This window comes from Pistacia vera, unplaced genomic scaffold (assembly GCF_008641045.1).
Source record: "Pistacia vera cultivar Batoury unplaced genomic scaffold, PisVer_v2 Contig127, whole genome shotgun sequence".
Lineage (NCBI taxonomy): Eukaryota > Viridiplantae > Streptophyta > Magnoliopsida > Sapindales > Anacardiaceae > Pistacia > Pistacia vera.
In genome coordinates, this window is record NW_022195325.1 from 424,047 (window position 1) to 438,248 (window position 14,202).

The window sequence follows — 14,202 nt, forward strand, 5'->3', positions numbered from 1 at the left end:
TCCCCTTAACGTAAGCAAATGCACCACATTGGCCTTCTGGAGTTGAAAGGTGAGGTTGCCTTTGTATCTTCATGAATATTGAATGATTGTTGTTCCATTTTATACCAAAGTCTACTGAACTGCATTAAATCAATCAATTAATCAATAAAGAGAACAATACATGAATTGATTATGAGATTCCAATTTTGGTTTACACATAAGCTCATAATTAAGACTGTTTTGGGTTGAAAAAAAAAAAAAAGGCGTGCTAGTTTATTAAACTGTGTTTATTTCATTTATCCTACTGCAAGATTGCTTATAATGAACATATTTATTATTATTGAAAATTATTAAATACCCTCCACGTAGGGGGAGGAGTTTTGATAATTTTATTAATAATTTTTTTATATGTTTTAGGGTTATTATTATTATTATTATTATTTTGAGAATATGTTTTAATAAGAGTAAACAATTTCGTATCGAACCATCTTATATAAGTAAATGAAATAAACCCTTTATCTTCATCTTCAGCTATTGTACAAACAAAATCTTCATCTTCATCTTCAGCTGCTTAAAAAAAATGAACCCATCAACTTGGTAGAAGCAATAGAACCGAGCATATGTAATAATACTTATTATTATACTTATAGTGATAAAGAAGGGACGTTCAACAACTGGCCACTGAGACTCTGAGCTTTGTCTGGTCTTTGGGAATATTTTCGAGACAAGAAAAGAAAAGTGAAAGAAAAACCCTAGTTTTGGAAGAGAGAAAAACAATGTGCTCAAGTTTGTCATTTAATTTGTGCGTTCAGTGAAAAAGATTGGTCTTGAGTTTCTTATTTATTTTCATATCATAATGCAAGGAGAAGGAATAGCCTCATGAAAAGGGAATGCCTGTATTGGACCGTTGGATGATCAATTGGTATTCCCTATCTACATATCTGAACACCAAAGTAAAGTTTTCTTCTTTAGCTGGGGAGATACATATAAAAAATAAAAACCCTAATTGATTTTTAGTCATCCTCAAAAGAATTTCTCTATCCATTCATTTTTGAGCCAATGTTTCAGTCTCATTACCGAACACACACACACACACACACACACACACACACATATAGCTAGTTTATATTTTTGCTTCATGAAATTATGAAATATATATATACTTATATAGCTTTGAAATAAGAATAGTAAAAAGAAAAAACTTAAGCTCTAGTTTTGAAATCAATAAATTTTTTTTGTGGGTTTATATAACTCAATTGTAAATATAGTATTATTCTTTTGAAAAGTTATAAGTATAATATTGCTATTTTGAAGTAGATAATTAGAAGTGAGGCAAAGACTCATTTCATAATAAGCAAGTTTTTGTGATTTTGTGGGTTGAGTGGAAAAGTTTATTGGTCATTTTCCTAATTTTGCATGCAAGCTGTAGGCTCGTGAAAAGGGAAAGCCCCTCTTGGACCGTTGGATGATCACTTGTGCTACTCATCCTACGGCCTCTGACATCCCTAGCTTTATATGTTTTCTTTGCTGTCAATTAAGGGGTTAGAGTTAGAGGGAGGTGAGTGATAAATTTCAAAATATGTGGGGATCAGGGTTTTCAAAATAAAAAGGAGATGTGTAATAGTTTTCATAATTTTTGAAATCCCCCTAATTCGTTTCTCTTCATAATTAAATATTTAATCAGTTATTTTCACTCAATATCCCTGCAGTTTACAAAAGTTATTGTTAAGTTAAACTTTTAGTTTTGAGTGACATTACCCTCAAAGTTTGTTCTAAGGTTCATTTAACAAGATTGGAGGTTGATACAAGAATGCTTACATTATCGGAATTATGAAATTATGATTAATGCTCTTCTTAAAATAAAACAAAAAGATAAAAAATCGACTGAAATTCCCAAACTGGTAATATTACAGTTAATTCATATAAAGCTGCCCTTTGAATCTTCATATATATATATATATATATCAAGACCCCTACTAAATTCAAATGAAAAATAAAGAAAACTGTTTGTATTTTCTATTGTATCATCAATGGCAACCATGCCCAACTTCTCACTCTCAGTCCTTCTTTCATCCAATGCTTACACTGATCTTCCTTCATCACTTTGATTACCAGTTTTACTTTTCCTTGCAGGTGCTGTTTTTGCTCTCAAAAAATTGTAATACCAGACAGCAGATAACCAAGAAGGATAGTATCTTTAAGGAGTTTTGCAGTTGCACCTTTGTAAAGAGACCTAATACCTTCTGTTTTCAGGATTTGAGAAAATGCATCGAATGAACTCTTGTACTTGACATCATCTCCTGATCTCATCACCATTCTGCAGTTGATAGTGTCCAATGGGTATGTCAACAAGTGAGCAAAAGTTACAATTCCGGCTGTAACCATGTAAACTTGCCCCAACGAATTATACTGCAAAAACAAAATGACCACATTATTGTCAGAAAGTCTTAATTCAAATGAACATATTATATATATAATTTATTGATACCACTCTGATACTACGTCAACCTTATCATAAACCAATGCATGTATAACATAATTTAATACATTAATTTATAGTAACATGGTACACTGTGGTGTTTTAAATTTTTTTGCATTAAAGCAAAAGAATTTTAAGTTTTCATGTCTCACTGACCTGCAATTGTAGCACTGTTTGAGTGACTCCATTGTAGAGTGCATAATGCAACCAATTTTTGACATAAAGAACGTTAGAACCACGGTAGAGTCCAACAATGCCATCAGTTTTAATGGTTTTTCGCCAAACATCAATTAGACCATTAAACTGTCTTTCGCTAACTTTCCAAGAAGTGCTATTGATCATGTCAGTAGCTAGGCGTATATAGGCATATTTCAAGGGATAAAGCAAATAATGAGGTGCACCAGAAACATAACTGAATTCCGCCGCTTTCCTGGCAAACCTCTTTATGAAGTCGTCTTTGTCTTGCTTATACTTTGAACGTTGTCTCTCCAAATAATAACTTTCAGCAACTTTCTCTATAGCCTGTTTTTACATTTTATTAGGTCAGGTATCAATGACAAAAGAACAAACTAATAAAGAACATTTTGAAAGTTCATAAAAAAGTCAGAAAAAAGATACCATTCTAGAAAAAAATTCATGGATAGATGCACTGTTGCCCCTCCACAAAGAAATGACACCTTCGTTTTTTATCGTTCTAGCGAAGCAGTCAACAATTCCTTTGTAAGAGTTGGATAGTCGACCAGTCTTGAGGATATCATTCTGGCATTGCATCAAGAGTTTTACTCGCTCAAATGGGGCAGTTATTATCTTAGTGACAAGCCGATTAGTTGAATAATTTTTGCGTTTCTCTAATGGAGCTTCTACAACAACCGGTGATAGTGGTAATATAGAGGATGAAGCATTGCCTTGATCACATACTGGTTGCAAACTGTGTAAACTTCCCTGAACATAACTAGCAGATACTCCATATTGACCCTCTGGAGTTTTAACTTGAGCAATGTGAAAATTTGTAATTAATTGGTAAGGGTGCCTTTGTATCTTAATGAATATTGATGGATGTAGTGACCTTTGTTCCATATTTTTGCCAATGTCTAGGGACCTACACTGTTAAACCAACCAATTAAGCAGTAATGTGAACAATACAGGAGTGGTAAGCTTATAAATAAACCCATTTCTATCTTTACACATTTCCCCAATTAAACATAACCCTATTTCTATGTTACAAACAAACCCCCTCATCTTCAGCAACACACGTACACATATTATAATTGGTATGGTACAGGAGGCAACAATAGACTAATAGTAATTGTACATGTTGACTTTGCAAATGCAGCAGACAAGTAGCTTTAGTTAAAGTCAGCAAGCTTTGTACTCTGTTTTAGCTCTCTGTGTTGACTTTGCTGATTCAGCTAGTCTTAACTGGCTAGATAGTTAAGTTTCTAATTGCAATCTTTGGCGTTTAGTTAGCTAATAATGTACTGATATAAAACCACTACTGTACTTGATTAATTTTTATTCAACTATGCAAATGACAACAATCTAATGTAAGAGCTCACATCAAAATCTCTCTGCCCCAACTTCACACATTTTGTAACTATCACTTTTCTTTACACATGAAAGAAAGAAAAAAATATTTTTTTCTTCCTAAATATGAAATAAGGCTTATCTTACTTGCCCCTGTTGTTGATTAATGTTTCTGTCTGTCCAATGGAGACTCTCAGAAATGGGCACTATATGGTTAATCTTCATGGTTTTCTTCACAAATTTCTCTGACTAAACACAATCCCATTTCTATGTTACAAACAAAATCTTCATCTTCAGCCACACACATAATAGATGGCTTGAAGAAGATGAACCCATCTAAACTTTTCATTTCCTAGAAGAAATAATTTGTTCTTCTCTGAAATTTTCAAGAAGCAAGAATAATGAGATAAAGAATTTACTTACAATGATATGTAAAAGAGATGTTCAACAGCCGGCTAGCTAGCTACTGGTACTCTGAGTCTGAGCACTGTTTGATTCTTGGGAAAATTTTCCAGAAGGAGAAGAAATAAGACAAGTAAATGAAGAACTGAAACCCTTGTTATGATAGAGAGAAAAAGAGAGCTCAAGACTCATTCCATAAGAAGAAAGTTTTTGTTATTTTTGTGCGTTTGAGTGAAAAAGTTTACATGGCAGGTGCTTGTTTTTGCATGCAAGCTATAAAGCCTCATCACAAGGGAAAGCCAATCTTGGACCGTTGGATGTTCACATGCTCTACCGATCCTACGGCTCCTGGCGTCCCTAGCTATAGATGCTTCTCTAAGGCTCCGTTTGTTTAATTATTTCTACGTTATTCTATCCCTATCTTACCCAACTGTTTCCCTATTTTGAAAATCCTATGCTATTTTATTTAATGATTTTAAACCCTTAGATTTGTTACTTTAACTAAACATCCCCCAAAAAAGTTTAAAAATTAATAAAAACACCCCCACCCACCCACATTTTCCAGATTATGACCACCACCGTCAGAAGATGGCCGGAATCTGGTATAATGACACATTATCAGCTAGATCTGGTCAATAGTGTACCAATCTAGCATTTTCTAGAAAGGGTCAGATCTGTTGCTAAAGATCTGGTTGTTGATAGCCAGATCTTTGGCTGTAGTTGGTCGTCAGCGACGGTCGGGATCTACAGTAGATTTCACTAGAAAAGGCCATATTGGTGCATGACCAACCAGATCCATTCGGTTGTGCACCAATACAGTAACTCCGGTCACCCTCAGACGGTGGTAGCCGGCTATCGGCATTTAATGGGTGGGTGGGAATGTTTTTGTTAATTTTTAATATTTTATTGTAAGGGTGTTTAGCTAAATTAATAAACCTAGGGATTATTTTTGTTAGTTTTCAAATCTAACCTCGTAATAATTAGTAAAAGCTCGTTTAGAGCTCGGCTCGATAAGGCTTGACTCAACTCGACTCAAAATCAGTTCGTTAACCGAGTTGAGTTCGAACACAGTGAAGCTCGGCTCGTGAGCCTGGTTCGGCTCGAGTAAGCACTGTACACTTATACAGGGTGCTTTGGTGATTTTTTAAACGATTAGGTTTAACACTGATATTTTCTAATAAAAAAGTTTAAAAAAATGACATCCCCCCCCCCCCCCCCCAAAGTGCGAATTTTTAAACACGATACACCAAAACCAAATCAGTTTCATCCTAATCCCACTTGCCCTAAATCCCAAATCAAACAAAGCAATCCTAAACCCACTGACAGAAGAGACGTGGTTCACGGCGAAGAGTTGATGGCGAGTTTGGCGATAGCTCTTGACGCAAATCCGACGAGAAGACGGGTTCACAGTGAAGAGTTGAGACGACTGGGAGGTGTGTTGGTGCTGCCGACAAACGTGGTGGAGATTTTAAAATTTTGGGGATTACGACGACTGGGAGGTGTGGTTTACTAGTTTAGGGATAAAATTGGGGTGTTTGTATTTTAAAATTTAAAAATGGGGGTGTTTTGTAATTTTTTAAAATTTAAAAATCAAGGGTGTTTTGTATTTTTTAAATTTAGGGATCAGGCTGCGAGCCGGCTCGAGCTCTACCGAACTCGACGCAGCTTGAGCTCGATACTATTGTAAACGAGCCGAGCTCAATAAGCCAAAAGCTCGGCTGGGCTCGGCTCGTTTACAAATCACCAACTCTTACTTTTTCAAAAATCATATCCAAATAATAAAATAAACCCACCCTACTTGTTGGGCCTATTGAGGAAGATGAGTGATCATTTTCAAAAAGACCTTTTTGACCTTCCCGAGGTTTAAGGAATCCTAGCTAGACCCTAAAGTTTTAGAAATTATCAATACATCCTTTGTGTTTCATAAAATCATAACTTATCTCCCTTGATCATGTTAAGATAGTTACATTTAATAAACCAATTTTTTTTTTTTTACTTTTTTTTTTTTTGTTCTCACATTTTAGTCTCTTATTCATAAAATTACATTTATTCCTTAACTACTACTAGGAAGATACTTATCCCCTGTTTGTTTTACTCTTTAGAATCATTTTTCATTATCCTATTTGATTAAAAAAAAAATGTATTTGTTTGCTTATAGAGATCATTATTCAAAATAATCCGAATCAAAGAAGATTTTTTCTATTGAAAATGAAATGAGAGGAAAATTGTTTTTATTATCCTATTCAATTCAACTCAAAAACATTAGATTATTTTTAACCCATTTCATTGTTAATTTAGCTAAACACTTCATAATAAAAGTTTAAAAATTTACTAAAGCACCCTAGCAGTAACCATGGGCCAACGGCCACCATCACTTGCTAAATTATAATTTATTTCTATTTCAATTCACATAATCAGATAATTCCATAAACTTCCCTAAAAGATTTTTTCTTTAGTTCTATAAACTGTTACCAATTAAAATATATAAGTATCTATATTCTTCAACACCTGATTTTTTTTTTTTTTAATAGGCTACATTATCATTGAAATACTCTAATTATCCTTAATTATCATTTTAGTTGCTAAATTACAGAAGTTTTCATAACAATCGAAATAGAATTAATATATAATTTAGCAACTGATGAGTTGAAGTATTTAAATAAAATGATCTTCCATGAATATTACAGGATTGCATTTTTTTTACCTACCACATGCAAAATTAACAACCTTCTCACCTCATTTATTCTTCAATTAACATTCAACATGAAAAAAAACTTGCTTGTTATAGAATGAGTCTCACCTCACTTTTTTCTCTCTTCTTTTACTTTTCTTGCAAATTTTCCAAGAACCGGAAAGAGCTCAGAGTCTCATTAGCTGGCTGTATAAGAACCCTTCTTGAACATTGTATGTATAAATTTTTTATCCTTATTCTTGGTTCTTTTGCCTCCAGCAAATTAAAAAAAAAAAGAACTTAATTTTGTTTTTTCTTTTCTTCACCTTTTTTTTTTTTTGGGTGGAAGAACAATTACATCCTTTATGAAACTGAAGTTGACGAGTTCAGGTTTTTAATGGAACTATGTATGTGTGTGGCTGAAGTGTGGCTGAAGATAGAAGATTTTGTTTGTAAAAAAGAAATGGTGCTGTGTTTAATTAGAGAAATGTCTAAAGAAACATGAAAAATGCCATGTCTGGGAGTTTCTATTTGAGTGCAGGAAGTATAATCAGTGGGTGCAAGTGCATATATTGAATTTTTGTTGGGTCTCTTTATATTAGTTTTTTTTTTTTTTCTTATTCTTTCTTTGAGGGTGCGTAAAGAATTGAAGTAACAAAATGTGAGAGTTGGTGAGATACTGATAGTTGCCATTGCCTTATATGATAGCCCGGACATAGCTATACCAATTGACTAATTATGTAAATCGTTGCGTCATTTGTGTACTTATTGTGTAATGTCTTGTTGATTATTATATTATTGGGTTTGGATACTGTGTCATGTCATCAGTGGTTAGTTTACCAAATTGTTCAATAAATTGCTATTCTTTTATGACAGAGAAAACTCCTAATTAATTATGAATTTATACCTGAATTGGAATCTCTTGTATTTTTCACTTTCTGGTTAATATGTTGATTTGATGTAGGTGATCAGACTTCAGCACAAATGGATCAAGGGGTAATACATCCATCAGTATTAATGAAGATACAAACGCAACCTGACCAATTCATTAGGAATTTCACATACCTCAGTTTCAACCCCAAAGGGCCAAAGTGGGCATTCCTTATCTTAAGGGGAGTTTACATAGCTTGCATCGAACTACAAGTGATCCAAGCAGAGCTTCATCTTCTGTATTACCAATATCACCAGTTGTTATAGAAGCACCATTAGAGAAAGGCAATGATGGTTTTTCCATACAGAGGGGGCTTGCCTTTAGGATGATATGGGCCCCGTTTGAGCGGGTGACATTTTTGATGCAATGCCAGAATGAAATCATCAAGACTGGCCGACTGGCCAATCCTTACAAGGGAATTGTTAACTGCTTTGCTAGAACAGTAAAAAATGAAGGAATCTTTTCTTTGTGGAGGGGCAACACTGCATGTATCATTGAATTCTTATCTTCTAAGGTAACTTTTTGGTAACTTATTGATTTCCTTTATGGTCATTTGTCTTCATATTATCATAATTATCCTTAGACTGGAATTTAGAATACCGCATTAACGATTAATCAAAATTAGTTTCCCAATGATGAACTTGCAAAAGATTCTTCGTTGGTTTGTTATTGTAATTGAATATTGGCATGATATTTTCAAATGATCAAATCTGAGAACAGGCTCTGGACAAAGCTGATAGACCTTTGAAGCATAAGCAAGACAAAGATGAATTCTTGAAGAGGTTTGCTAGGAAAGTAGCAGTAATCAGTATTGACGCTGGTGCATTTCATTATTTGCTTTATCCCCTTCTATATGCCCATATACGGCTAGCAACTGATATGATCAACATCACTTCTGTGGGAGTCAGTAAAAGACAGTTTAGTGGTCTAATTGATGTTTGCAGAAAAACCATTAAAACGGATGGCATTATTGGACTCTACCGTGGTTGTAACATCTTATATGTCAAGTATTGGTTGGATATTGCAGCCATGCATGGACTTGTTTCGATAATGCCAAAATTTATTGAATTACTCGGGTCGCAGGTCAGTGAAACATAAAATATCTCGTTTATTTTTACAATTAATATGATTGGTGATCATAAATTGAACATATATTTGACATAGTTTATTCTTCCTACGAAAGACTTTCTTATTTCAATGTGATTATTTCTTTTGTAGTATTATTCTTGGCGTCCTGAAGTAGTTGCACCTGTGATAGTAACTTCTGCTTGGGTGGTTACGTACCCATTGGATACTATACATTGCAGAATGGTGATGAGATCAGGAGAAGCCGTCAAGTACAAGAGTTCATTCGATGCATTTTCTCAAACGCTGAAAACAGAGGGTGTTAGGTCTCTTTACAAAGGTGCAAGTTTATTAATCCTTAAAAATACTGCCCTTGGTCTTGGTTTTGTGCTGGGAAGTTTCAGTTATTTAGAGCACAAGTAGCTGAAAGGAAAGTAAATATGGGGATCAACGTGATCAAGGAAGTTCAGCATTAGCATTACATGGAAGAAGGGATGAGAAGTTCAGGGCAGTCACAGATGTGATAGAAAGTATATACAAAGAGTAATTTAATATGCATGGATTTAGATTTATCCATGGCATAGGATTGTATTTCTTTACTTAATTACCACATGCAAAGGCTTATTTTATGTTCTTCTAATTAAAGAGCTCTTCATCTGTTGACTCATTAAATTTTTGTAGGCTGAATCTCATTCTAATTAATCTGGTTAATCCATTATAAACTATTGGATCGTGATTCAGTTAATCTTTGACCCATAATTGAGTAAGAGTAATGCTACAGGCACGAGAAGTAATGTACCGGATTTATGCATTGAATGACGTGACAAAATCCCGACCGTCGATTAATATTAAGTTATAATTAATCGACGGTCAGGATTTAGTCATGTCATGCACTACTCCTGGTGTCTCTGTTATTTTCTATTGAGTAATCCCGACAAAAATAAATTTATTGAATAATATAACTACTCAATCCTAGTATTTAATAACGAAATTTGAGTTCACTTTGGTTAAAACTCATTTTCTGTTTTAAATTTGGCCGGGTACTCTTAATAAAAAAGACAAGCTGTTTTTAAACCCTGTTTAATTAATAGCAAAATATGAAGAACATCATTGGCCCAAACCAAGGCTATAATTTTAGGAACAAAAGCCCAATGGGCCAACATAGAGGAGGACATAAAATCACCATTAATTTTTTTAGAAGTATTTTTAACCCTCATTTAATTGATTTTTATCACTCGTTGCTAAATACATATTTTCTATGATTATATATATAAAGTCTCTTTAAACCCTATCTAATACCAAAAATGGCCCTCTAAACTTAATTAGGTTTACTTTCCCCAATTTCATACTTTATTAGAAATTTTTTTTTTTTTTTTTAACACTTTTCCCAATCAAACTTAATTATGTTTTTCCTTTATACCATTTTCCCCCTATTTTCTAGTTGCAACTTATTTTCTCTTGTTCAGATTATAGATTCATCCTATTGTGTAATTACTTTTTCTATAGTTTTAGTATTATATTTTCATCAAACAAACAAATATTTAAAATAAAACAAAAGGTTTTAACGATTACGAAGATTTAGAACCAGGTTATAAAAATTCAGGGTTAAGGTTTATGTAAGATTAATGTTAAAAGTTAAAACAAAAACATAGAGAGTATGAGTGTATTTAGAAGTTATAATATTATTTCTAGTAATTTAAATTAAGGCTAAATTTATTAGAGCAAAAAATAGATTTAAAAGTGGGAGATACAAATAAATTCGGTGGTGGCTAAAAATCATTTCCCTAACTTTTTTTAGAATCTAATTTTAGAATTAAGAAATTTTTTTTTTCTTTCTAATATTGTAAAATTTCATTACATAAGAAATGTTAAATATTTTTGTAGACTGGTAGTAATTTTTTAATGTCTTATTTTATGTTAAGAGTTATGTGTATTGAAACAGAATTAATTTATAATTTAGCAATTGATGAGTTGTAGTAAATAAAAAATTTGTTAAATATTTATGTATGAATTTTGAATGATCTTCAGGATTACGTTTTCTACCTACCACATGCAAAATTATTAACCTTCTCACTCGGGCTTATTTCTCATTTTATCCTTGAAAATTGCATTATTTTTTTATCTTTTGTTTTTTCTGTGATGCCCTGAAAACTTCTCATCTCTTCTTCCATGTAATGCTTATGCTGAACTTCCTTTTCGTATGATCCCCAGAGTTACTTTTCTATTCAGCTACTTTTGCCATAATTATAACTATCTAGAAGACCAAGAAGGATGATATTTCTACGTATTTGTACACTTGCACCTTTGTAAAAAGTCCTAACACCCTCTGTTTTCGGGATTTGGAGAAATGCATCGAGTGAATTCCTATACTTGACAGCTTCTCGTGATCTCATTACCATTTCACAATAGACGATATCCAATGGGTACGTGACCAACGTAGCAAAAGTAAATGCAAAATGAAATACCCGTATCTCTTTTACTATGGAAAGCTTAATAATTGATTTTTCATGGGGGTTAATTGAAAGAAATTAAAACTTGTTGGGGTGTTTGAAAGATATAAGAACTGGTAGGATCAATAAGTAATATGGCAAAGGGGCTTGAGTGCAAAGATGGTGTAGAATTTCCAGGGGCAAAAAAAGTATCAAAAGATTAAGGGCTTTTCAGTATTTTTCCAAATAGGAGGTGCATGAGACTTTTCCATGGGGTGATTTGTGACATATCAAAACTTTTGTTATATCATTTCACTATTTGGTTGGGGTGAGCACGGTTAGCGGGTAGAACCGGAACCTGGGGGTAGAACTGGAATCGGAACTGGAACCTACCCGGAACCGGCACTGTGCTGGTAGGTTCCGGTTCCAATTTTTTGAAATCGATACTGTGCGATTCCAGTTCCGGTTTTTGTGTGTGGAGGAACCGGAACATGGAAAAATAACCTAAAAAGGGTACCCTGTTTGGAACCTGTAACAGGTACCTGGTTTGGAACCGATTTTAAAATCTATTTGGAACTTGTTTTGGAACTTGTTTGGAACCTGTTTTGGAACCTATTTTGGAACCTGTTTTGGAACCTATTTTGGAACCTGTTTTGGAATCTGGACTGCAATGAAATATTTGTGAAATGTGAATAATGGGGGGTTTCTATTATTTTACATATAAAAAAATTTAAAATAGAAAAAAATTAAATTTATAGAATAACCTAATTAAATAAATATACTAATACAATTATACTTATTACTAGAGCTGGGCATTTGGGACGGGGCCCAAAAGCCCAGCTCCAAAAACCGGTCCTAGGACCGGTCCTTGGGAGGCCTGGTCCCAAAACGGGACTAGGCCTAAGGAGGAGGGCCCCGGCCCTCCACTAGGCCCTCCTCCAAGGCCCGGGCCTGGGCCCAAATTTTTTTTACCTTTTATCATTTTAGTCCTTTTGTAAAATACATTAAACCCCCTAAAAGAAGTATAAATTATAAGGACTAAAATAAAATTTTACAAAATTTATTAAAAAAAAAAAAANGTTACAATGTTCTCATTGAATGAGCTGCAAAAAGCAAGCGGGAGATTAACTAATGAGTTTAGACCATTCTCTCCCCAATTTGGACCCTTTATCTTTCACCTCTTTAAATCTCGCACCAGTCGTCACTCTTCTTTTCTAATCAAACTAACTTTCTCTCTTCCCTCTTCTTCTCTTTCTCTCTCTCTTTCTCTCTAACCAGAGATCCAACTTCAAGTACTTACCCAAGTTGGAAAGGAGAGAAGAACAAAGATGGTGGGTTCCCTTTCCCTCTTCTTCCTTTTTTTCTCTTTTTGGTTTCTTTCAGTATTATTCACTACTATTTTTATTTGTTCTTGTTTTGATTACCCCTTTATAGAAAAACAACGTCTTTTGTTGCATGCTTTCTTTTTTAAGTCCTCATGAATTTTGGTGCATAATAATATAATATAGGAGGAAGAAGCACAACAACTGTGCAGCTGGCAGCGCGTTTCAGGAGAAGAAGAAAGAAGAAAGCAGAGCCCAGAATGCCTAGTTCCATGCTGCTTTTTTATTAAAAGTATGGACGGGCTAATGGACGCCCGTCCAAACCGTCCAAATGTAAGGGACATGCGTCCATTTCTAATGGACGCCCGTTCAAATATAAGGGACGATCGTTCAAAATTTATAGACGGTCGTCCTAAAAGTTTTTTTTTCTTTTTTCATATTTGGGTCAAGGACGGACGTCCATTATTTGTGGGCGTCCGTCCAAAAGCAATGGACGACCATCCATAATAGATGGACAGTCGTCCCTAATGTTTTACAAATTTTTTAATTATATTTTAATCAGGGATGGACGTCCTTTAAATGGGGACGCCCGTCCCTTATATATGGACGGGCGTCCATGTGAGTGAATAACCGTCTAAATGTGATGGACTGCTGTTCACTAGAAAAAAATTATAAAAAAATTGAGACGCGTGTTACACATAGGCCGGTACAGAAATTCGATGTAACTTTTTTAGTGTCTGTAGTGTTATTGCTATAAGACCAAGAAGGATGATGTTTCTACGTATTTGTATGCTGCACCTTTGTAAAAAGTCCTAACACCCTCTGTTTTCGGGATTTGAAGAAATGCATCGAATGAATTCTTATTTCTAAGTATTTTAGTGTCCATGTGAGTGAATGGCCGTCTAAATGTGATGGACGGCCGTTCACTAGAAAAAAATTATAAAAAAATTGAAATGCGTGTTACATATAGACTGGTACAGAAATTCGGTGTAACTTTTTTAGTGTCCGTAGTGTTATTGCTATAAGACCAAGAAGGATGATATTTCTACGTATTTGTATGCTTGCACCTTTGTAAAAAGTCCTAACACCCTCTGTTTTCGGGATTTGTAGAAATGCATCGAATGAATTCTTATTCTTGACAGCTTCTCCTGATCTCATTACCATTTCACAGTAGACAATATCCAATGGGTACGTGACCAACGTAGCAAAAGTAAATGCAAAATGAAGTACCCCGTATCTCTTTTACTATGGAAAGCTTAATAATTGATTTTTCATGGGGGTTAATTGAAAGAATTTAAAACTTGTTGGGGTGTTGGTAGATATAAGAACTGGTAGGATCAATAAATAATACGGCAAAGCGACTTGAGTGCAAAGAAGGTGTAGAATTTCCAGGGGGGAAA

At 34.2% G+C, this 14,202-nt stretch overlaps 2 protein-coding genes across 2 annotated transcripts; one reads left to right on the top strand and one right to left on the bottom strand.

Annotated features, from left to right (window-relative positions):
* Positions 1 to 1,659: 1,659 nt before the first annotated feature.
* LOC116121654 (ADP,ATP carrier protein 1, mitochondrial-like) lies at positions 1,660 to 4,207 on the bottom strand. Its single transcript, XM_031407597.1, has 5 exons — positions 4,130 to 4,207; positions 3,077 to 3,562; positions 2,615 to 2,980; positions 2,145 to 2,388; positions 1,660 to 1,682 (listed from the first exon to the last, which is right to left on the bottom strand). Exons 1-5 carry the CDS (start codon positions 4,205 to 4,207, stop codon positions 1,660 to 1,662), a joined length of 1,197 nt encoding a protein of 398 aa, XP_031263457.1.
* A 1,531-nt stretch (positions 4,208 to 5,738) lies between these two features.
* LOC116121655 (ADP,ATP carrier protein 1, mitochondrial-like) lies at positions 5,739 to 9,474 on the top strand. Its single transcript, XM_031407598.1, has 4 exons — positions 5,739 to 5,817; positions 8,020 to 8,051; positions 8,707 to 9,069; positions 9,205 to 9,474. Exons 1-4 carry the CDS (start codon positions 5,739 to 5,741, stop codon positions 9,472 to 9,474), a joined length of 744 nt encoding a protein of 247 aa, XP_031263458.1.
* Positions 9,475 to 14,202: the final 4,728 nt, after the last annotated feature.

Bases quoted from the DNA above. Each gene is read 5' to 3' on its own strand.
- LOC116121654 (XM_031407597.1), bottom strand. From the start codon at position 4,207: ATGAAGATTAACCATATAGTGCCCATTTCTGAGAGTCTCCATTGGACA. The intron at 2,389-2,614 runs GTCAGTGAGACA...TTGTTTTTGCAG, and splicing joins AAACAGTGCTACAATTGCAG to TATAATTCGTTGGGGCAAGT. The intron at 1,683-2,144 runs GTATTACAATTT...TGTAAACTGCAG, and splicing joins TCTTGGTTATCTGCTGTCTG to GGATATTGAGTGAAAATAAC.
- LOC116121655 (XM_031407598.1), top strand. From the start codon at position 5,739: ATGGCGAGTTTGGCGATAGCTCTTGACGCAAATCCGACGAGAAGACGG. The intron at 5,818-8,019 runs GTGTGTTGGTGC...GATTTGATGTAG, and splicing joins AGAGTTGAGACGACTGGGAG to GTGATCAGACTTCAGCACAA. The intron at 8,052-8,706 runs GTAATACATCCA...ATCTGAGAACAG, and splicing joins CAGCACAAATGGATCAAGGG to GCTCTGGACAAAGCTGATAG.